Genomic DNA, 23896 nt, shown 5'->3' with positions numbered 1-23896 from the left:
TGTTCCAGAAAACGGCAGTTGAATGAATAAATGAGGAAGATGAAAAGTTGGTTCTGTGGGTTTGAAGTTGGACAGTAAATGGATGTTGGCTGGTGGCGGCACGTGTTCGGACTGTTTTGAAAGAGAGAGCGGGAATTATAGAAGCCAATTCAGAAGAAAAGTGCCCATGGAAGTATCTGTAGAAGAGGCATGCAGCAGAAGCAGTGCGTCTACGAGACAGTGAGTGGAGAGACTCTGTTAGAGATGAATCATTAATTAACCTAACTGCCCTCTTCTGAATGGAATCAAGAAGCCTGAGAGAGGTTTTGGGGGCACCACCCCAGATGTGGGAACAATATTCCATGGCAGGGCGGATTTGCGATTTATACAGAGTGAGCAGCTGTTTGGGAGAAAAGTAACGCCGAGAGCGAAAGAGAAAACCAAGTTTTTTAGATGCAGAGGAAGCAATATTTGTAATGTGCTTGTGCCAAGAGAGATTAGAAGTTAGGGTAATTCCCAAAAGAGATATATCATTTTGCCTAGAAATCAGAATGTCACTAAAGATAAGCATAGGAGCAGAAGAATCCTTTTTGCAAGATATAAGACAAGATTGAGTTTTAGAAGGGTTGAAATCAACTAAGTTGTCTTTGCCCCACTGGAGAATTACCTGAAGATCGGCATTTAAGGAATTGGCAGCAGATTTTCGAGAACTTGAAGCTGATTGAGCTGGACAAGGTTTCTCAAAATGGAAAGTTGAATGCAATGTGCTATCATCGGCAAAACTATGGATAGGATTTCCAGTCAATGGAAGAAGGTCATTGATATACAAGAGGAAAAGAGTGGGGGAAAGAACTGAACCTTGGGGGACACCGGCATTAGTGGAGAAGTTAGAAGACAGAGAGCCATCTACCATCACCCTCAGTGAGCGATCAGAGAGAAAACTGGATAACCAATTACTAAAAACAGTTGGCAAACCATAAGATGGAAGCTTGTTTAGAAGACCTTTATGCCAAACACGATCAAAAGCCTTTGAGATGTGAAGAGCAACTACTTGTGTTTCACCGAACCTTTCCATTGAATTAGTCCATAAATGGGTAACATAAGCCAGAATATCACCAGTGGATCGACACTGACGGAATCCATACTGGCGATCGTTGATCAGACGGAAGGTTTCTAGGTAGTTTGAGTTGGCGGTTAATTGATTTCTCCATTACTTTAGAAAGAGTAGAAGTAATTGCAATGGGACGATAATTGGATGGGACGGATTTGTCACCCTTTTTAGGAACTGGCTGGATATGAGCAAATTTCCAAGCAGAAGGAAAAACACCTTTGGAATAAGAAAGTGAAAAAAGGCGGCAAAGAATAGGAGTAAGTTCAGGAGCACAGGTTTTGAGAACAAGTGGAGAAATACCATCAGGACCTGGAGCTTTCTTAGCATCAAGATTCATCAAAATCCTTCTGATATCCTTTTGACGGAAGACCACAGGAGGCATTGAATGGAGCGTGTTAGGAATGGTGGGAGGTGTTTTACCAAGATCATTAATACATGAGCTGGAAGAAAAATGGGATGCTAGCAGGTCAGCTTTATCCTTGGCTGAAGTGACAACAGAACCATCTGGTTTGGACAGAGGTGGGAGCAGAGATGGGCAAAAGTTGCGGCCAATAGCTTTGGCAAGAGACCAGAATGCTCGGCTACCATTAGGGCAAGAAGCAAGTTTTCTACTCTTAGCCTGTTCAAACTCTAGTTTGGACTGATTAATAACTGCTTTACAATTGTTGCGAGCTTTGGTGTAGGCAGAAAATGAAACTGAAGAATTAGAAACAAGCCAATTACGATATGCAACGTTCTTCTCTTGGACAGCCTTAGCACATTTATTGGAAAACCAAGGTTTAGATAAAGGACGAGATTTTAAAGTGGAGTGTGGGATAAAGGATTCCATTCCTGCAAGAATAATTTCACTGACACGATCTGAGCAAACGTTGACATCAGAAGTTTTGAAACAGTAATCAGACCAAGGAAAAGAAGAAAAGAAGTCTCGCAGGTCATCCCATTTTGCATTCTTGTAATGCCAAACAATGAGGTTGGGAATAGCCATGAGATAAAGGTTCCATTGGAGAAGAGGCAATCACCAAGTTGTGATCTGAAGTGCCTAAAGGACCTCTCACTTCAACCTTGTACTTAGAAGGGTTGTTTGTGAGAAAAAGATCAAGCGTATTGGCTGTATGATTAGGATTGTCCGGTATTCTTGTAGGTAAATGAACAATCTGTGCTAGTTCATTAGTAATTTCAAAAGCCTCAGCATCTCGACCTGCTGGGTCGGTGTGACTAGAAAACGGAAGCCAGCTGGAGTTGTGAACGTTAAAATCACCAAGGAAAATTACGTAGGTGGTAGATGACTTTCATCAACCGGTGAAATACCACCACTTTGCTTATTGGAGGCTTGAAGTGGTGAAACCCATGTTTAGTCTCTAGAGCAAAGTTTCCTGCATCCCCCCTCCCCCCATACTTCTCCTTCAACCCATGCATGGTACTAAGTACTATAGGTTTTGATACCTTCGTGTTTGGGGTTTTCATAAAAAAAAAAAAAAAAAAAAAAACACCTCACTGTTAGGAAAGTTGGACTGGAGAAAGTCAAGTTGCAAAGAGAGGAAGTCAAAGAGCTCCAAGTGATTAGTGGAGTTGGGAGAACGGTAGAGACAACAGATGAATTTTACACAATGAGGTAGAGAGATTTTAAGCCAGAGAAGATCAAAGAGAGGAGATTCCAAATTGCCAAGTCTCTGACAGGGAATATCAGAACGGACATATGCACAAGTACCTCCTTTGAGGCGAAAGGAATCATACAGCAAATAATTTGGACATGTGAGATGAGCAGTAGTTGAATCAACTGATAACTGAGATTCAGTCAGAAAAAGTACATGGGGTTTGGAAGACTGCAAGTGGAAATGGACATCGTTGAGATTAGAATTGAGACCACGTATATTTGTGAAATGAATTAGGAAGTCCTTGGGAGGTTTAGATCTTTTCGCAGATAAGCTTGCTCTATTATTTTGACAATTCATGGTGTATTCAATAGTAAGAAAAAGTGGGTGGGACATGCTGTATGAAGTAATGAAATTTTTGGATATGGCATACATGTGGTAAGAATATACCCAGATCCTTGACATAACGTGGCCTCGACAATGCTCCCCGCATACACACTACTCGGACTCCCTCCAGTCACTATCTGGCAGAGTAGAAGTAGCAAGATTATACACTAGCTGATCCGGAAGCTTCCTAGAGAGTTACCAATAGGTTCAGTCCGGTGTACTAACTAGCGGCCTGCCTGCGAACACTGTTTTAGAGCTGTACCCTCAATGTAAGGAATATTGGATCTCGCCACGACATTCATCATAACCTCAAAAATCATCAATCATACTGCATGATGGAAGAGATAGGGAAGGGTTGGCCGGAACTTAGCTCTAGAGACTAAACATGGCTTCCAACACTTCAAGCCTCCAATAAGCAAAGTGGTGGTATTTCACCGGTTGATGAGAGTCATCTACCACCTAGTACTGCCTGGTGACATGGAGGGGCATTCCTCCATGTGGTGTGGGCGCCACAACTCGACCCCTGCTTATGATGGTTCACACCTGGGTGGTCACCCACAGTGTGCTTGTGCATGAAGGTTATACCCAGGATTACTAACAGTCCCACCATCGTGAAGGTGCAAGCAGAGGATTTGGCTGTCATAGACCGTCCGGACTTCGCCGAAATTGGGTCCACTTTGACTTGAGTGTCACCCGAATATCAGTTCCATCAGCGTTTTAGACTCCCAGGTAGCAAGAACAGCTTGTCTGGCATATCTGAGAGAATGTCTGTGGCAATCTCAAGGACCAAAATTAATTTAAAACTGTTAAAACTTAATCTTTACTTGATGTTTGCTAAAAGTTGTTTGTTAACTAATTCAAGGAAATACCTTAAATAAGTGTTTAATAATGTGCAATCAAATTAACTGGTAATAGTTTGTAATCAAAATTAACAACTTTATGAAAATCATATCACCATAATTTACCAGTTCTGCTGTCTTTCTAGTCGCTGAGAAGTGGTACAGGAAGTACCATGAAATGCTTGAGAAGAATCTGTATTTCTTTAAGAAATTAAAGGCATATTATGCTCTACACAGGTTTAAATGCTCATTATTTTTACCAATATCCAATTCTTTGATTTCTTAATAAGAACACATCTCTATTACATAATTTCTATTGATGTAAGCACTTTACATATTGATTCCTCAGTATTAAAAAATATTGTTTCTTGTTTTTTTTTTTAGCTTACAGCAATACTTTTCTTCTAAACAACTACTCACTTTACAAATCTCAATTTCCCTACCTTGGAGTATTGTTCATCTGAGGTGGTTCTTTTGTATTTCTGAAGCTTCTTGACTCCATCTCCCCACTCTGTCGCATAGACATTTAGTTTCTGCTGCAAGCCTTTTCTGTACATATTTCTCTGGCACAATTCTTCTGAATTGGCATCTAATTTCCCCACTGTCTCATCCAAACCCAGACTTAATGCAAGCAGTCAGCATCTATTTAATGCCCAACTCCGTACTTACATAACCAACTTTTTCTCTTCCTTATTTATCCCTTTTGTTTCTGTTTTCTGGAATAACCTTTGGTCACATTTTCTCTAGAAAATTACAATCTGCAGAAATTAGAGTTGTTTCAACAAATGTCTTCTACCTGCCCAGCCTTCAGCATTCCATGCTACTAAGTACTCTAGGTAGGTTCTAATACCTTCAATGTTTTGGCTTTTCATTGCAAAAAAAAAAAAAAAAAAAGCTGGAATTTTATACTTAAAATAGTTTTGAAAATCAGCATAGGTGAGAAGATATTCTCAACATGTGCTTACACAATAGAAGAAATTCTCTAGCATTTCTTCAATCCAGAAGTTGCCGAGAGTGAATCATAAATGTAGAAGATACTACTACAAAAAAATAATGATTTTTAAAAGCATTGTAAGCTTTCTTCAATATTTTAGTGATTTTATTTTTGACAATAATGGTACTGTTTGACTGTAAAGCCAAAATAGAAAAATTAATATTTAAAGCATTTATGTAACTACCTTGTCAATTATTACTAAATTTCAAATTTCTTTAAAAAAATTCTGTCTTGTCCTGTGTATATGGTTGAAAAACCTGTTTGAGAAAAGGTTAATCTTTTGACATTAGTGGCACCTATCTTGATGGCTGTTCGACTAACATATTATTAAATATTCCTTGTTACGGAACCACGTTGAACAGTATTTGAATACCTTGTTGACCTGGGTGAAGCCCCTAGTTTAGATTACTTTGTTCTACCATGGTAATGAGCTTTTAGCTTTTAAATTATCCAGTTAGGTAGGCTTAGTATCTTGCAGGCAGCAGTGTAGCTGGCTGCCTGCCTGCTAACAATTGTGTAGGTAAGGATTGGACATCAGTTCTTGCCCAAGGTTCCCTTCAAACTTAGCTTAGGAGATGTAGGGGTCAAGTTAGATAGGCTCACTCCCTTCAGTAACCTGTCTGCTTAGTCCTGGATAAAAAAAAAAAAAAAAAACCAAAAGTCTCTCTCTTAAAATATACATATAGAATACAGACCTATTTAGAATGGTAGTTAAGATTTATATATGGAAGTGATACACAGAATTTTTTTTTTTTTTTTTTTTTAGGTAATACAGTGTTTTGCCGAAACAGGACAATTTCAGAAGATTGTGCTTTATGCTAAAAAAGTTGGTTTCACTCCAGACTACATTGCTCTTCTTCGGCAAGTTATGAGAATCAACCCAGAACAAGGTACTTCTTTCTCTCAAATGCTGGTGCAAGATGATGAGCCACTTGCTGATATTAATCAGGTATAAGTTATTAAAATGAATTTATATTTAGCAATATTTTGAATATTGATGATATTTTAATAATACATCTTTAGTTGTAGAATCTCTTTAGAGCAGTGGTAAGCCCTTTGCAGCCTGTTTAACAAAAATAAGTTGAACCAAAAGTAATGTTTTTGTGTGCACTACAGAAGAAAGAAAACTGATTATTTAAATTAGTATTTATTTTTGAGTATTATAAAAAGGTAACAATATTTGAAAGTTTATAATGTGAATTTTGTTTAATTTTAAAATTTCTTTTCAAATAACTTCTTTTATTTCAGTTTATTAATTCCATTTCAATTTAAAACATTTTCCTACATCTGATCATATAACCATCAAATGTCATCAGTATTGTGCCATTATGCATGTAAGCATTCAAAATGTGCCTAAGTGTTGTCTTGTAATGCATAAGGCAGTCATTTTTAAGTAGTCAATGAAAAGTGCTGTAAGTAAAAGCACACAAAATTAACAACTGCTCAATTCTGTCAGCACACTGGTTGAACTTTGGGTTATTATCAGAAATGCTTGGTTTTTGTTTATAGCTTGGTATGCAGTTTTATTTGTCTTTTTGCTTGTGTTAAGGTTATTCACGTAAGTGAATAAAATTGAGGTTTGTTCTTAAGTGAAGATTGAAAGAAAGTGCATTTACACTCTGGCAATATGGAAGTTCATGCTCCCTCAGACAGTGACACAATTCTATAATTACCTGCAAATGATACTGTGGAAATAGGACACCTACCCCTCTCCAGAAAGGACAAATTAAAACTGCACCAGTAGAAGCATACCACTCACAAAAACATTGATCAAACCCAAATAATGAATAAAGTCACAGTAGAATTGCAGAGGATTCTGGAGCTATTTTGTTGACCTTGATGATTTACTTATTCAGATTAATCCAGTAGGTGTATTTTACAAGAAAGCAATTGCCAAAAGTTCTCAGGTTTCCAACTCACACTATTGTATAGGAGGAGTGAGCTTCTTAGGGCTGCACTTGTGGTCAAATCTAGTGCTCTATGTTATCAGACAGCTTCCATTGCCTATCTGTTTACTTGGTGATGTCAGCAGCAACCATTGAGTGTGGGAATTTTCCACCATGGTTACAAGGGGCCAACTACTTGATATTCCATCTTAACTGTTACCTGACTCTGTTAAATCCTGGCTCTCCAGTTCATGTTCTACCTTTTCTATGGAATTATCCATCAGTTCAATATCTCTTTTCCGAAGATGGGTTGGTTAGTACTGAATGATCCATTTCACAGTGACCATTTTCCCATCTGTTCAATTCAAACAAATTGTCTCGTGTTCTACAGGATATACTTGTAGGATATTTGGAACTTTTACAAAGCAAACTGAAATAATGATTCCCTGGCACCCTATTTCATCTAATATGTACAGACTATGATGGCAAAACTCATTGCATTACAAGCTATATTTTAGCTATGACAGAAATTTTCATCCAAAATTCTGACCTCTGCAAGCATCCACCAAAACTAGCGGCAGAATGCACATTGCTCCAAAGCTAGGGTGCCTCCGTAGCCAGGTGGGAAGGAGCAGCAGTGCGTAGCACACGCTTCTTGATTAGACCGGGGTTCGAGCCCATCACCACCAAATATGGAGGATGCGGAAAGGTCAGGGCATGACCACCGCATATCCCGGAGCAATATGGCCTTAGTTGCTAATGCTCCTAAAAACCAAATAACAAACAAACAAAACATCCAAAGCTAGACAAATGGCGGGGGGAAGACAGAGAGAGGATTCTTCATTCAATTAACTTTGCACAAACAAAGATACCAACTCTCTACTTATATGGAAAAAAATAAGTGCTGAATGGGAAATTTCTCCTACTGCAATCTCCAGTAATACAGCGAAATGGACCTGACTTGTCCTCTCTCTCTCCTGCCAAAATCTCAAATGCTTTAGCAGCCTCCTATAATATCTCTGCCTCCTTTTCTCCTCTTATATGTCCTCCTTTCAGCACATTAAATAATCTCCAAATAAAATTCCCCATTATAAGACACTAAATCAGTGTCTTATAATGGGGGATTTTAATTTCCCAGAGATTGACAGGAATTTGTGGGTTGGTCACTCACACATAAGCAAGAACCAGATTGGATTCACTACTATGCTTAAGTATGTGTTAAGGCTGATCTCTGCATTTTATTGCTTTTATATACAACCAGTTCTTTTCAGAAAACACCTATCATCTCTTCTGTTGTCATTCTTACATTTGTGCCATGCCAAAGCCAGGCAAGGATCCTTCTAAATAGAAATTAAAAATAAAAAAAATAAAATAAGAAATGGAAATTAGTGAAATAAAAATCTCCCATCACTCACTTCCGAAAACTATGGAAAATTTATAGTGATGGATTTAAAAACTGATCTGGTAGATGCTGAGGCACTCTTCCCTTTTACTATTTAACTGTCATTACTTGTAGCATGCAGTATCTTCTCTGCTGAACTCTGTGCTATCAGCCTTGCTCTTGATCAGATTACTGAACTCTGTCATTCCTGCCTTAATATATACTGACTCTTAGTGCTGTTTCTGCTGTGAGAAGCAGTATTGGCTCCTTTCCTCTAATAAAATACATACACTCTGCAAGTTACTTGCCTGCAATGAATGTAACCAGACTAACATTCTTTTGGTTCCCAGGACATTCTGACATGACAGGAAATGAAAGAGCAAACCTTGCAGTCAAACAACCATGTACTTCACAATCTTTAAGTGCCCTAGCTGTCTTACTAAACACATCAAGACCTCCCTGAGATACAATAACACCAGTCTGTGATACAAATTTCCATACATAGAGAAGACAATCCCTACCAGGAAACCGCTTTCAACAGCTACATGCTACATATCTGGAGAAATATTCACAATATATGAAAATATACAGAGAGGGATCGAAAACTGATATAAAAGTAGGCACAGCAGCAGTTTTTTGTGATTCTACCATAACTCAACTTCTTCCAACAGAATATAGCATCTTTACAGTTCAGTTACAAGCAGTGAAGTTAGCAATACACTAAGTATGGTACCAAAAGACCAATTTTGTCTGACCAATTTGTTTCGATACTATGATAGGTCACAAAGGAACTGGATGCAAAAAATAATTTTGATATCATATACTTGGGTATCGTTATATACTGACATATTACATTGCACATAGTAGACTGCTGTACCAATTGGAGCAGTATGGCATTAAGGGAAAGTTGCTGCTATGGAAAAAGGAATGGTTTAGTGGGAGAAGACAGAGTGGTAATCAATGTACACTGCTCTTTATGGACTAATGTTATTAGTGGAGCCCTCAGGGTTTAGTGTTGGACCCATTGTTATTTTCTCTATTTATCAGTGATACTGATGAAGGTATATCAGGCTTAATGTCCAAGTTTGCAGGTGATATGAAGGTTGGCAGGGTTGTTAATGACGGTACACTACTGCGACAGGATCTAGAAAAGTTGAGCAAATGGGCTGAGAGTTGGAAACTGAAGCTTAACATTGACAAATGCAATCCAAGTAATCCTGAGTAACATACCAACTGTGCTGTACTAAACTCAGTAGTGGAGAACGAAATGGACCTGGGGGTAATTGTGCAGTCAGATATGAAGTTTTCTGAGCAGTACAGACAGGCTGCCAGAGCAGCTCTTGAGGTCTTGTCAACAATATACAGGAATTATGCTAGCAGGAATAAGGAGGTGATTATTCCTTTGTGTAAGGCAATGGGCAGGCCACATCTTGTACTGTCTACAGGTCTGGAGGACTCATTTTAGGACTCATTATGTAGAGTTGCTCGAACGAGTATAGAGAATGGCAACAAGACTAGTGAGGGGAACAAAGGGTGCTTTCACCAAGAATGGCTCAAATTGCAGTGCCTGAAGACTTAGACACCTGCGAGGTGATCTGATTGAGGTGTTAAAGGCCATGAATGGTTTGAATGAGCTCAATGCTGATGGCATTCTTCCTCGTGCTCAGATTACAACCTTGAGGGGGCATAAATGAGATTGAGGAAGGGCAGTTGTAGAAGAGATGTATGGAAATTTGCCTTTAGCCAGCGAGAGGTTGATTACTGGAACTTCTCTCTATTCTTGTGGAAGCTGATAGCTAAAATAACTTCAAGGAAGAACTAGACAAACATTTTGTAGTGAAATGGGAAGGTGGATTCTTTTTTTTTTTTTTTTTTTGTTGATACTGTATAAGCTTGCTTTCTTACTTCATATGCCTCTACTAATGCTAAAAGGCTACCCCATAGTCTGCTGATTTTTATAGACTCCCTCATACAAGCAATACAGTGCAACACAAAGAATTTCCATCCAACTCTAGGACAAATTCAAGTCACTATAAACAAACTCCAAAAAATAAAACAAAATAATCTTTTGTCGGATTCCTGGACATACAGGAATTAAAGGAAACTAACTAAAGGAATTAAAGGAAATTTGAAAAATAAGTGGACCATGCAGCAAAAATGGCAGCTGGCATTGTACCTTTAACCACAAAAGTATACAGACAGCATTAAAGTGAACAGCAAGAGACTGTGGCAAAAAATATGCAGTGAGCAAAATTATAAACTCTTTCAAATTAAACTGGATCTAAAGAATTGGAAATCCAGCAAAAGAGATGTCTGTAAGTAACCCATGCCACATTAAGAATTGGACATGCATATCTTACTCATTCCTATCTGTTTAAAGCTGAAGAACTGCCTCAATGTAATCAGTGCCATGTACAATGAACAGTTAAACATTTACTGCCACATTGCCCAGCTATTTTTCTTTCATAAATGAAAGAAAAATAGCCTTTAAGCCTGAAACTAGAATTCAAGATATTCCTACTTTGAAAAACATTAAGTGAATAAAATAATATACAAGAATCTGTCGCTACCTAAAATTAATAGGTTTTTATAATCAGATTTAAAAAAAAAAAAAAAAAAGTCATTGCATTAGTGAATACAATTGAACCTCTTTAAGTACATTGTGAATATTTCCATTTCATAATTTCTATCGGGCATTAGCCTGAACTGCAACTGCAAGAGACCAGACTAGAAAAAGCAAAACTTGTTTGCTTTTTCTGTGTGGTGCATTTTGGCCACAGAAGCTGATGTGCCAACAACTAACAAACAACATTGTTAAGTACCATATACCAATTATAATCTTATTATCTATAAAGCCAGTTATGTGATAACTAGTCACTGATCTGGATAGGTTATCTGGAAAATAAACTTTGAGATAAAATCAAACCCAAAGCTGTGGCCCTCCAGCTTCTGAAAAAACAGGAGGAAGTAATATTATTGAGACTGGGATTGGACATGCACATCTCGCTCATCTACATCTCCTAATGAATGCCAACCCAGTGTGAATCTTGCCACACACAAGTGACTGTTTGTCATTTATTAATTGACTGACTGACTGTTCAAGTGTACGTTTCAGTCACGTAAAAATATACAACTGTCACTAACATTTTGACATTCTTGGAGATGATGCTAATATGAAAAATCTTACTTAATTATCTGACTGACTGGAATATACCATAAAATATGATCATGATCACTAAGTATATAATAAGGTTTTCCCCTTCTTCTAAACTTAAGTATACATGGTTTGGCCAGGCATCTCTTGTGTTATTTACCTCAACAACAGCAGTGAGTTTTTGATAACATATAAAGTGAATATACAACTTATGGCTGAGAATGTTTGAATGTGGGCTGTTTGGCTTTTGTCCAGGTTGGCTGGACAAAGCCAAAAGTTGGTTTTTGGCTGACTTCACACTTAATTGCTAATATAGTTAAATGGCTGGGGGGGGCGGGAATTGATGGAACAAAATTCACTTCCCAAATTCTAGATGTTGTGTAGCATGTGAATAAATTTTTGTTTTGCTGAGGAAGTAAAGAAACATTGGGCAATTAGTACCTTTTGAATTTTTTCTATTCATTGAAGTTAGTCTAGCTTTAAAAATTTTTTCATAATTTTCATATACTTGCCTAAAAAAAATATTTTTTTTTAGATTGTGGATATCTTTATGGAGCAAAACTTGGTACAACAATGTACAGCTTTCCTCTTAGATGCTCTTAAAAATAATAGACCATCTGAAGGACATCTACAAACACGCTTATTGGAGATGAACCTAGTAACAGCTCCACAGGTATGTTTTAGCTTAAATGTTAAAGTAAAATATATCTTACATAAATTGATTCAACAAAAATTATACTGAATAATATAATTTTATTGATTATTATTGCGTTTATCATCTTCAGGTAGCAGATGCCATTCTCGGGAATCAGATGTTTACTCATTATGACAGAGCCCACGTTGCCCAGCTTTGTGAAAAAGCTGGATTACTGCAGAGAGTAAGTATATAAATTAATTTTTGTTTCATAGTCTTGTTCACATTGATATAAATTATATTTTGCAGAGGATCGAGAGGGTATTGCGAGAGTACACGTGACCAGGCGAAGTTTTTACGGGCTCCAGCAAATAGAGAAGTTTTGCTTTTTTATTGACTTCAATTGGCATATTAATTTACTTTTTAGAGTTGCTTTATATTCCTAGTAACAATACTTTAGTTTAATTTGAATTTAGATAGAGATTTTGTAGGTTATTACTTAGTATCGGTAAGGGTATTAAATCCACGTGTTGAACAGGTTTTGCAGCTCCCGCAAACAAAGTTTTTAATTATACTTAGCCACTTTATTGACTTAATTGTTAGATTAAAGATTAAATTATTTTCTATAAGTAGCTTATAGACCTAGTCAAGCTCTGTGGTTTATTTTGAATTTAGATAGCGTGATTTGGAAAGAAAATAATACCTCGTGTCTGTAGATTAACCGTTCGTAACTTGCTGCCATTGTTATACGATACGTGTGCACCGAACTAGATAGCGTAAGGTTTAATGGAAAACTAGATGGCGAGTATAGTAGTATCAATTAATCAGTAAAATTTATTAATTTTATTAAATTTCATTGCCAGTTGAATTGTACTTTAACTAAATAAATATAGCAACCTAGTTTTTACAAACATAACATCATAAATTAATACCTATAAGTTTTCAGGGGATAAGAAAGTCGTATAACATAACTCGGAGATAACATTCGATACCGAAAAAAAAATATATATATTTATATTAGTGATAAAAAAGAAAGTTAATAATTATAACGACTGTAAGTAATATTTATGGGTCAATGCAGTTCCAGAGCAATCATGCATTACACCCATAATGTCTATAAAATATTAAAGATAATAGAAAATAATAGAAAAAGTAAATCAATCAAATAATACATTCAGGGATTTAAGAAAATGCAAAAAAAAAAAAAAAAAAAAAAATATTATCACTTTTTACCCACAATCCAGATGACTTCAACTGGGGCCAAACCACCCAGACTGAAGGCAAAAAACGACAAGAGGTTCTCTGTTTCTGTAATGATCAATATATGCTAAGTAATTTAAATCTAAACCAAATATAAACCAGTATAGGCCAAATATAAATCAAATATAGTAATTAATTTTAGAATCAAAAGTAAGAAAATATAAGTAAATTATAAATTTAAGCATATATTAATCATCGTTGACCCGACAGAGAACGTAATTTAATGATTAAAATAAAATTAAATATATAATACATGCTACATATTTACCATATCCAGGACTCAAGCGTTTAGGGCATAAGCCTCAAGCTATGAAGGAGTCTAGACTATGTATAAATATAGTGCAAATGCATCAGGAATACATAGCTATATCTGAATAAATCAGATTATTAATAATAAAACGGCATCGTTTTAAGTTATATCTCATATTGTGAATACCTTCACAACGAGTTGCCATGATATTGCACTACTTCGAATAAGTAACGCTTCACCTAAGGAGAAGACTAATGTTACTTATCCATCTGAGAATAAGTAACATTAGTCTTCTCCTTAGGTGAAGCGTTACTTATTCGAAGTAGTGCAATATCATGGCAACTCGTTGTGAAGGTATTCACAATATGAGATATAACTTAAAACGATGCCGTTTTATTATTAATAATCTGATTTATTCAGATATAGCTATGTATTCCTGATGCATTTGCACTATATTTATACATAGTCATATCCAGGACATAATGTAATGTAGTAGGACAATTTGGTCCTACTATAGGAACGGGTTTGCAATCCCGGGCATGCCCGAGCAACAACTTATATCTTGTAATGTCTTTAAGTTGTCCTACACTCCTTATTTTTATTTCTCTGAAATTATTAGGGCAATCCGAGGATGTAGGAGAAACTATTTCTTACCTATACCACTATTTTTTGCCTTTGTGGAGTTCAGGTTCTATTATTCCTACTCCTTTAGTTTTTCTTCTTACTATCTGCATGTTTCTCTTTGCATTAACTTAGATTTGATTGGCTAATTGATTAATTATTTATTTATATTTATTTTTACCATATCCATCACATAGGGGACACCACATTATTTTGATGACTATTACATTATGTCCTGGATACAGTAAATATGTAGTATGTATTATATATTTAATCTTATTTTAATCATTAAATTACGTTCTCTGTCAGGTCAACGATGATTAATATATGCTTACACATATAATTTACTTATATTTTCTTACTTTTGATTCTAAAATTTTTAATTACTATATTTGATTTATATTTGGCCTATATTGGTTTATATTTGGTTTAGATTTAAATTACTTAGCATATACTGATCATTACAGAAACAGAGAACCTCTTGTCGTTTTTTGCCTTCAGTCTGGGTGGTTGGCCCCAGTTGAAGTCATCTGGATTGTGGGTAAAAAGTAGTAATATTTTTTTTTTTTTTTTGCATTTTCTTAAATCCCAGAATGTATTATTTGATTGATTTACTTTTTCTATTATCTTTAATATTTTTTATATATATATATATATATTAGTGTTATAACTGCATTGGGATATGTTTAGGGTTATATTTTGTATTGGAATTTTATTGAACTTGAATAGAAATCATGACTCATCATAGCAGCAAAGCAAGAGGCTCAAACTAATGGAAGTGCTGTGGCTCAGGGGAGAACTGAGGGGGGGCAGTTGTCCTCTGAATCAGTCTATTGAAATGTACTGCTTGTTTGATGTTTGTCGAGCAGTCAGGAACGGGACATGATATTGCCAAGGGGAATGTCTTTATGTGTGCACGATGTAAGGAGTGCAAGGAAATCAGCGCCAACTCAGCATTGTTATGGGCTTATATGAGAGCTTGAAGGACAGGGTGGATACCCTCGAAGGATTTAATTTGAGGGGTCCATCAAGCTCTCAGCTGCCCACATCAATGCCAGAGCTTGCACTTGAACGTCAAACACAGTGGCAAAACCCAAAGCAGAATGCGCTGGTCACAAAGGAACTAGTTGTTGTAGGTGACTATTGTCAGGGAAACGGGGAACATATTGTGAAAAAAGGATAGATGGAACAGGACCAGAGCAAAGGTTGATGACGTAGAGCAGATATCATCTTTTAAGGGCACAAAGGGTGATATTGTTGTACATGTTGGCACCCCCTCGATGTGGGCACCTGTACGTGGTGAAGGGACCTCCCAGTGATGCTGCTGGTTTTCTAGATTAGCATCACTGGGATCTAACGCCCATACCTTGGTTCCAGGGTTACATCGTTGGAATCCGGCGTGTGCAGCCGTGACCCGTGGAATTCGGAAAGGGGGATCCTGGTGGTTGAGGGGCCCAGCATTAATACACCACTTTGGCCCCTGCTTTGACAAGACGGGTGGTCCCGGACTGGCCCGACTGGGATCAATCAGCATGTGGTTCTTACTACTAGGGTCAACTGTGTTCCAATGTCTCTCTCCCTTTGGTCCTGGGACGGGATCAAGGCTTATTGGAAACGTGGGTACGGTGCCTCTAAGCTAACTTGGTGTCCCATTCGTGTACGCAGTACCTGCTAGTTCACGGGTGGGCGTCCCCTCGTAGGGCTCCGTGGTGGGTGAGGTACTTAGGGCATCGGAAATTTTTATTTTACTCTTATGAGTATTATAAATTCAAATTCTTCTGGGGCCCCAACAAGGCCCCTACCTAATCGAAATGATGACGCAGAAAACACCTCTGCAAAAAGAGCCAGGACTGAGGATACACCACCACCACCATCATCAGTGACACCACTTTTCCTCATTCTCCATTCCACCAGAGAGCAGTCAATTGGAAAGATGTCACCCTTCTTTATCCAGAAAGGATTAGAAGGGTTGGCAGGTTCACCAAAATCCGTTAAATGACTGCGTTCTGGCGACCTTTTGGTTGAAGCTTCCAACAGAAAACAAGCTGAAAAAATCTTGAACTCTACATCCATAGGGGGGAATACCTATCACTGTAACCCCCCACAAAACTCTGAATTCTTCACGAGGTGTTATGAGTGGGACCTTCATGTTTCTGAAGAAGAGATCTGCTCTGAATTAAGAGACCAAGGAGTGACAGCTGTCAAAAGAATATCGATACGGAAGGATGGGAATCTCGTCCCTACCCGAGTTCTTATCCTCACGTTTAACACCCCACGGCCTCCAAGTTCCATCAAGGCAGGCTATCTAAACTGCCCAGTGAGAATTTATATCCCAAACCTACTACGGTGTTTTAGATGCCAAAAATACGGCCACTCACAAACATCTTGTCGTGGTAACCCTGCCTGTGCTCGATGTGGTGTTAAAGACCACGAGAGCAAGGAATGTTCAGCTCCAAAACCGATCTGTGTCAATTGCCAAGGAGAGCACCCTGCCTACTCTAGAGCATGCCAGCGGGGGAAGGATGAAAAAGAAATCCAAAAACTGAAAACAGAGCCAAATATCTCCTACCCAGAGGCCAGAAAACGTATCGAACCAATAAATAGCGGGACACTTTCATATGCCCAGAAGGTTTCTGCTAAGTGCACTATCGGGACACAAACTGAGATGACTATACCACCAAGAGAGTCATTCACTCCGATTGCACGTTATTTATGAGTCCAAAAAACACAATCAGTTGCCACTCCTATATCCGTACCCCCTAGTGCTCCACCACTACCAAAACCAAGTGGTAAAGAAAAGCCAAAAAGTTCAGAAGAATCACCCGTGATACCAGAAACAATGGATTTGGAAAATAAGGAGGCACAGGATGAATCAGTCTTGGAACTCTTTGCGGAGGAAGAAATGGACACGGGACAGCGTCCATTCTTCCCCAAAAGAGATAAATCCAAGACTGAAAAAAGTAAGCCCTCAGCACCTCGGAAACCGCCTGATGGACCCACCAAGCCAAAATAATGGCTAAATTCCTACAATGGAATTGTCGTGGATTCCGGGGAAATACTGATGACATCAAGGCCCTTCTGCAAAAGCACAAGCCAGTTTGCTTTTGCTTGCAGGAGACTTATCTAAAGGCAAATGATGATCCCACCATGCATAACATCACAATTTTTCATAAGGATAGAATTGCGGATGGTCCTGCTCATGGAGGAGTGGCTATCCTTGTGGGCAACCAGACCCCCCAGTTCAGCCCTTGCTAGTGACAACCAGCATAGAGGCTGTTGCAATTCGCCTTTCAGTGGGATTTTTATTAACTGTCTGCTCTATTTATTTGCCACCTGGGACTAACATCTCCCAGGAAGACCTTGATGATCTTGTAACGCAGTTGCCTCCCCCTTTCTTACTTCTTGGGGATTTTAATGGAATAACACCCTGTGGGGTAGTGCTAACATCAATGGAAGGGGACAAGTCATAGAGCGTATGCTAAATGACAATGACCTTTCCCTTTTAAATACTGGAACAAACACCTTCTTCCACATGCCTACCCGTACTTTTTCTGCCATTGATCTCTCTATCTGCTCCCCCTCTCTACTCCCTTCACTCACTTGGGAAGTGGAGGAGAACCCATACGGAAGTGATCACTTCCCTGTGATAACCTCTTTACACAGTGGGAGACCGTGTCTTCCTTTCAGGTTACCACGGTGGAAGATTGATCAGGCTGACTGGACTGCCTTCCAACATCAGGCAAAATTTGACCTCAGTACCGTCAGTCAGGAGCCTATCAATGATGCAGTAACGTACATCACAGAAATTATCGTCCAAGCAGCTGTGAATGCTGTTCCATCACAGAACAACTTCCTCCAACTGTAAACAGTGCCCTCTATGTTGATGACTTTAGCATATTTTGTCAGTCATGCAACATGAGGGTTATTGAAAGACAACTGCAAAAAGCCACTGATCGCCTTAATTCTTGGGCACTTGCTAACGGCTTCAGGTTCTCGCCGGAGAAGACCGTTTGCGTACATTTTTGTTATAAGCGTAATCTTTATCCTGAACCTGAATTAAGGCTCGGACAAAATGCTATTCCAGTAGCGGCGGACACAAAATTCTTGGGACTCGTATTTGATAAAAAGCTGACCTTTCTGGATCGCATCCGTCAACTCCGCACAAAGTGTACAAGTGGTCTGAATATTCTGCGCTCTTTCCTCTACATCTTGAGGTGCGGATCGATGCACCCTATTACGCATCTACCGTGCACTTGTACGATCCAGACTAGATTATGGGTCCCTGGTATACAATTCGGCCAGAGACAGTGTACTTCGATGGCTGGATCCTATCCATCATCAGGCTCTCCGTATCGCTATTGGAGCATATCGAACATCTCCCGTCCAGAGCTTATACGTCGAAGAAAACAAACCGCCCTTATCGCTTTGACTTAAGCAGTTGTCTCTAAAATATGCTTTAAAACTGAAATCCCTGCCAGACCATCCTATGTGGCCATTCGTTTTTGAGCCATGATGGGAAAATTTGTACAACACCCGTAAGACTGCCAATCGTCCTTTTAGTATTCATCTCCAAGAGCTAGTCAAAGAACTTAATATCAAGGTAGACAAGGTTGCCCAAACACCATAGCAACCCCTTCCACCCTGGCATGCTCATGTTCCAACATGTGACTTCTTCCTTAGAAATTGCGGAAAGTCGGACACTCCATCTGTCTACCTGCAGCTTCATTCAGCACACAGAACCGAACATTCTGACTTCGCGCCAGTTTACACAGACGGTTCGAAGTCTGAATCATATGTGGGATCTGCTGCTGTCTTTACAGACAGCACTACATCAGAGCAGATTCCCTCTGAATGCAGCATATTTACTACAGAGCTGCACGCTATAGAGTTAGCCTTGGATCACATTAGTAAATGCCAATACCAACGGTTCATTTTATATTCCGACTCTCTCAGCATGTTACAGGCTTTAATATCTGTGAGATATAATCCTCATCCGGTTCTGTCTTGTATTCAGCAGAAGATTGACTTTCTCCATGAACGTGAATATGATATCCGCTTCTGCTGGATTCCCAGCCACATTGGGATTAGTGAAAATGATTTGGCTGACACCGCAGTCAAATCACCAATTCCCAATAATAATCGCTGCCTGTCAGTCCCCTATACAGACTACAGGCAAAAAATACACAAGAAGATACACTCCCAATGGCAGGATTCTTTGAATAGACAGACTGCGAATAAATTATATTGTATAAATCCTGTAATTGAACCGTGGCAGTCTAGCCTGCGCAGGAATCATAAGGAGGAAGTTGTTCTTGCTTGGACCCGCATAGGACATAGTCATTTGACTCATTCGTTTTTGCTGAGGGCTGATGACCCTCCTATGTGTGAGTCCTGTGGCACAATTTTAACTATCAGACACATTTTAATTGACTGTCCAGATTTTAGTAATATCCGTTTTACTGCTTTTAATCATCTGGCTGAGTCGTATACACTCAGTCAGATTTTATCCGACAATGACCATGTGTCTGCTATTTTTAGCTGTTTTAAATCAATAAAGGTTTTTACTTGTATTTAAAATTTACATGTTATTGTTATTTCTTTATTGATTTATCTTTTCTACATTTTATACCTTTGTTATTTTATACGCTGACATGGTGACCTAAGTAATTAGGTCAGTGAAAGTTTAAATTTTTTATATGTCACTTGGTTTTGGTGCATTATAGCCTTAGTTGCTAATGCGCCAATAAAACCCAAAAACCAACTAAATATCATTAGTGCCAACATGTTGGTTGGCACTAATTATATTAAGAGTAGGAGACCAGCGGAATTACTTAACAAGTACAAGTCAATGCTGAAAAAAAAAAGCTGTGAGTTAGAATTGAATTTGAAATTCTGCAATTCTACCCAGACACGATAGGAGGGAATATATGATGAGAGCCTTGTTGATCAATTCAGCCCTGGAGAGATTGTGCAAGGCTCAAGGGGTAGAATTTTTCTCAGCCTGGTCTGTGCTTGTTAACAGGAGGGACTGCTTCTACAGGGATGGGATACACTTAAACAGGAAGGGTGCAAGAATATTTGCTGATGCTATTGAGGCAGAGTTAGGTGGGTTGGAAAACTGCTAGCTTGGGGGGGGATACATGGACAATTAGATTAACAGTAGCCACTGGCAGAGGTAAAAGTGATTCTTGCAGTACTTTTGAAATGCAATTGAGCAGCAGCCTGGAAAGCAAGGCAATGGGGATTTTCAGGACTGCTGGGAGTCAGTGGAACAAGTAAATACATGGGCTATGTTAGGGTAACTAAGAGTAGAAACAGGTACATGTATACTTGCATGTACACCAATGCTAGGAGTATAGTTGATAAATTCGATGAGCTTGAAGTGCAAGTCAAGATATCAAAGGCAGATATTGTTGGGATATCAGACATCGTATCACACAGACATAAGCAGTGCAGAACTGGAATTTGGGGAGTACAATGTGTACAGAAAGGATACATGACAAAGGGGGGAGGGGTTATGCTGTTAGTTAAGAAACACAAAATCTAAGGAAGTGCATTCAATTGATGTTGGTGGACAATGCAATGTCGAGTCTGTTTGGTGTGACATGAGCACTGGGAAAGAATGAGAGTAGGTGTGTGTTATAGGCTAAATGAATCTGATGACTATAATGAGCAATTGTGCAGAGAAACAGTGGGCCAGTAAATCATTGTCTTATAATGTTCGGGAGGCAACTGGAGGGAGTAATACTCTTGATCTGATTATCAGTAGCGATTCTTCATGCATTAAGAATCTGCAGATAAAGGAACCGCTAGGTGGCAGTGATCACAGTGTGCTGAAGTGGGATTTACTCAAAGAGGTAACTACCATCAAGGGAAAATGGAAGGGTTTTTGCTTTCGTAAAGTGACTACGGTGGTCTGAGATAGTATTTAAATTCTATACTGTGAGACCAACAGCAAATTCAAAATGGGAAGCATTCAAAGAATTAATCTTGGAAGCTACTAGGCTTTTCATACCAACAAAGAAATATTGTTCAATATTTAGGCCTAACTGGATGTCAGATGAACTAATTAGACATGTGACAGAGAAGAAAAATGCATGGGATACATATAAATTAACATGTAACACAGAAGCCTATGATAGATACAAACTGGTCTGTAACCAAGGTACAAAGGAGGTTAGGCAGGCGAAGCACATTACGAGAAATCTTTGGCAAAGAATGCAAACAAAAACAGCAAAGAGTTCTTTACTTATGTAAACTCTAGAAGGAAAGGGATGAATCAGATTGGTCCACTTGATATCGATGGTTCAACTGTTGATGATCCTGCTCAGGTAGCTAACAAACTAAATGGATATTTTGCATCAACATTGACACATGAGGAGTTATTCAGGGAGGGGAATGCCAGAGGTGTATTCAACTCTGGCAGTAAGCTAGATAATCTTGTAATAACTGAGAGTAAAGCTGACGAGAAATTGTTGAAGATAAACATAAGAAAGGCACCTCGGGTGGATGGAATCTATCCAGTTATATTAAAGGAGGCAGCAAAGGAAGTAAGCAAACCCTTAGCCATAATTATGAGAGCTTCCCTGGACTCAGGGGAGGTACCCATGGAATGGAGATGTACAAATGTGATCCCAATCCACAAAGGAGGATCAAAGTGAGACACAGATAATTACAGACCTGTTAGTTTAACTTCTGTTCCAGGGAAATTAATGGAGGCATGGTTAAAGCAGCGTTGCAGGATCATCTAGATAAGACTTCTTCAGTTATAGCTTGGACACAGCGTGGGTTTGTTAAGGGGAAGTCTTGTCTGACTAATTTGATTGTATGCTATGACGTAGACACAAAGGAATTTGATTCAAAGAATAACTTTAATATCATATATTTGGATCTTAGAAAGGCCTTTGATACTGTTGCACATGGAAGACTGCTGCACAAATTGGAACAGTGTGGCATTGGAGGCAAATTGCTGCTGTGGATAAAGGGGTGGTTGAGTGGGAGAAGACACAATGGACACTCGTCTTCATGGACTAATGTTATTAACGGAGTCCCTCAGGGTTCAGTGTTGGGTCCATTGTTGTTTTCTGTATTTATAAATGATATTGATGATGGTATATCAGGCTTAATGTCCAAGTTTGCAGACGATACGATGGTTGGCAGGGTTGTTAATGACACTAACAGTACACTGCTGCAACAGGATCTAGAAAATTTGAGCAGATGGGCTGAGATGTGGCAAATGAAGTTTAACAGTGACAAATGTAAAATACAGTCAGTCCTCATATAGCATGATAGTTGTGTTCCTAGAAACCCTCATGCAATGCAAAATTGTGTAATATAAAGAACAGGCTCTATGGGAAAAATAGGGTTAGGTGCCGACCACCCAAGATCGAACACACATTTGTTACTAAACACAAATAATCATAATAAAATACGTAAGTATTTTATTACGATTATTACCTAATAAAATATTGCTAATGCTTTTGCTTCTATCGTAAGCAAACTTGTTTTTTGTTTGATTTTCTATCCAAACAGATGACAGGTGTTCCATCTCTTCCAATTCTTTGTCTTGATTAAATGGATTTTAATTGCACTGAGTTGTTCTTGCTATGAAAGTTTTTTATTTTCTCTGCATTCTTTGTAATTCTTGGCGTTTCCTCATTTAGGCCTGTAGCACTTGCAATATCACATGGTCTTTCATTTCGCTCAGTGTTTCACAATTTCATATTTTTTCTCTATTGACAGAGGCGGACTGGCCATAAGTCTTACCAGGGAAACCCCGGTGGGCCAGAGGCCGGTGTGATTTTGGCCATAAACCATGGTATGAGGCCACTATAAATTTTCCCTGGTAAGAATTTTTGACCCAGTCCACCTCTGTTTATCGATATTGCTTTTTTTCTATCTGAATCTGTAGTGTGTCCCAGGACGCTTCCTTTTCACACCTTTTAAGTATTTTAGCTATTTTTAGGGAATAAAGCACAATTACAAAACGAGGAGGCACGCTTGATACACATAAACAAAGCTGCGCGCGCGTGTAGCAACTGAATAAACAACACCGTAAAGGCAGAGACACACTATGAACACCTCACATTTTACCAAAGCACATTTCTAGGTGTTACTACCATAAAACAATAAAAACAATTTCCAGTTGCCTTTCTGCTAATGGAATCTGTTATAAACTGGTAGTAAACTCGATCTAATTGCATTTGCGATTATACTGATAGCTGGAATTGTGTTGGTTTTTATGCTATTATGGTGAAATGTGTTTCCCCTTCACTGATATAAAAAACAAATACATATTCAGAATCTTCTCTTCATTCCTATCGTGTTGCGTTCGGTTGGGGTGATTCCGCATTCGTCTGCCATTTTTCGTAAACACAAAGACGAATCGTGCATAAGCGAATTCGGTTCGTGATATATAAGATATCGCTCCCCTATTTATAAATCGTGTATGTTTGAATTCATGTAGTGTAAACACGTGTTATACGAGGACTGACTGTACTACATATGGGAAGCAGTAATCCCAGAGTAGCGTATCAACTCTGTGGTACCACACTGCCAGTGGTAGAGAATGAAAAGGACCTGGAGGTAATTATGCAGGCAGATATGAAGTTTTCTGAGCAGTGCAGATGGTCTGCAAGAGTAGCTCATGGTGTCTTGTCAATGATATACAGGAATTTTTCTGGCAGTGAAAAGGAGGTGATTATCCCCTTGTATAAGGCAGTGGTCAGGCCACACCTTGAGTACTATATACAGGTCTGGAGGTCTCATTTTAAGGAGGATTTAGAGCTGTTGGAATGAGTACAGAGAA

General features: G+C 38.6%; 1 protein-coding gene across 1 annotated transcript in view; it reads left to right on the top strand.

Moving 5' to 3' along the window:
• Positions 1–23896, top strand: part of Chc (clathrin heavy chain) — a 496589-nt gene that overhangs the window by 223895 nt on the left and 248798 nt on the right. The window contains exons 11-13 of the mRNA XM_090369802.1: positions 5669–5851; positions 11859–11996; positions 12109–12201. Coding sequence (XP_090225928.1) covers positions 5669–5851; positions 11859–11996; positions 12109–12201 — 414 coding nt within the window. The remainder of the gene's footprint in view (positions 1–5668; positions 5852–11858; positions 11997–12108; positions 12202–23896) is intronic.

The sequence above is a fragment of the Mastigoproctus giganteus genome, chromosome 3, assembly GCF_048544385.1.
Source record: "Mastigoproctus giganteus isolate SK-2022 chromosome 3, ASM4854438v1, whole genome shotgun sequence".
Taxonomy (NCBI): domain Eukaryota; kingdom Metazoa; phylum Arthropoda; class Arachnida; order Uropygi; family Thelyphonidae; genus Mastigoproctus; species Mastigoproctus giganteus.
Note: the sequence above shows the minus strand (reverse complement) of the source record. Positions and strands in the feature narration are given on the sequence as shown.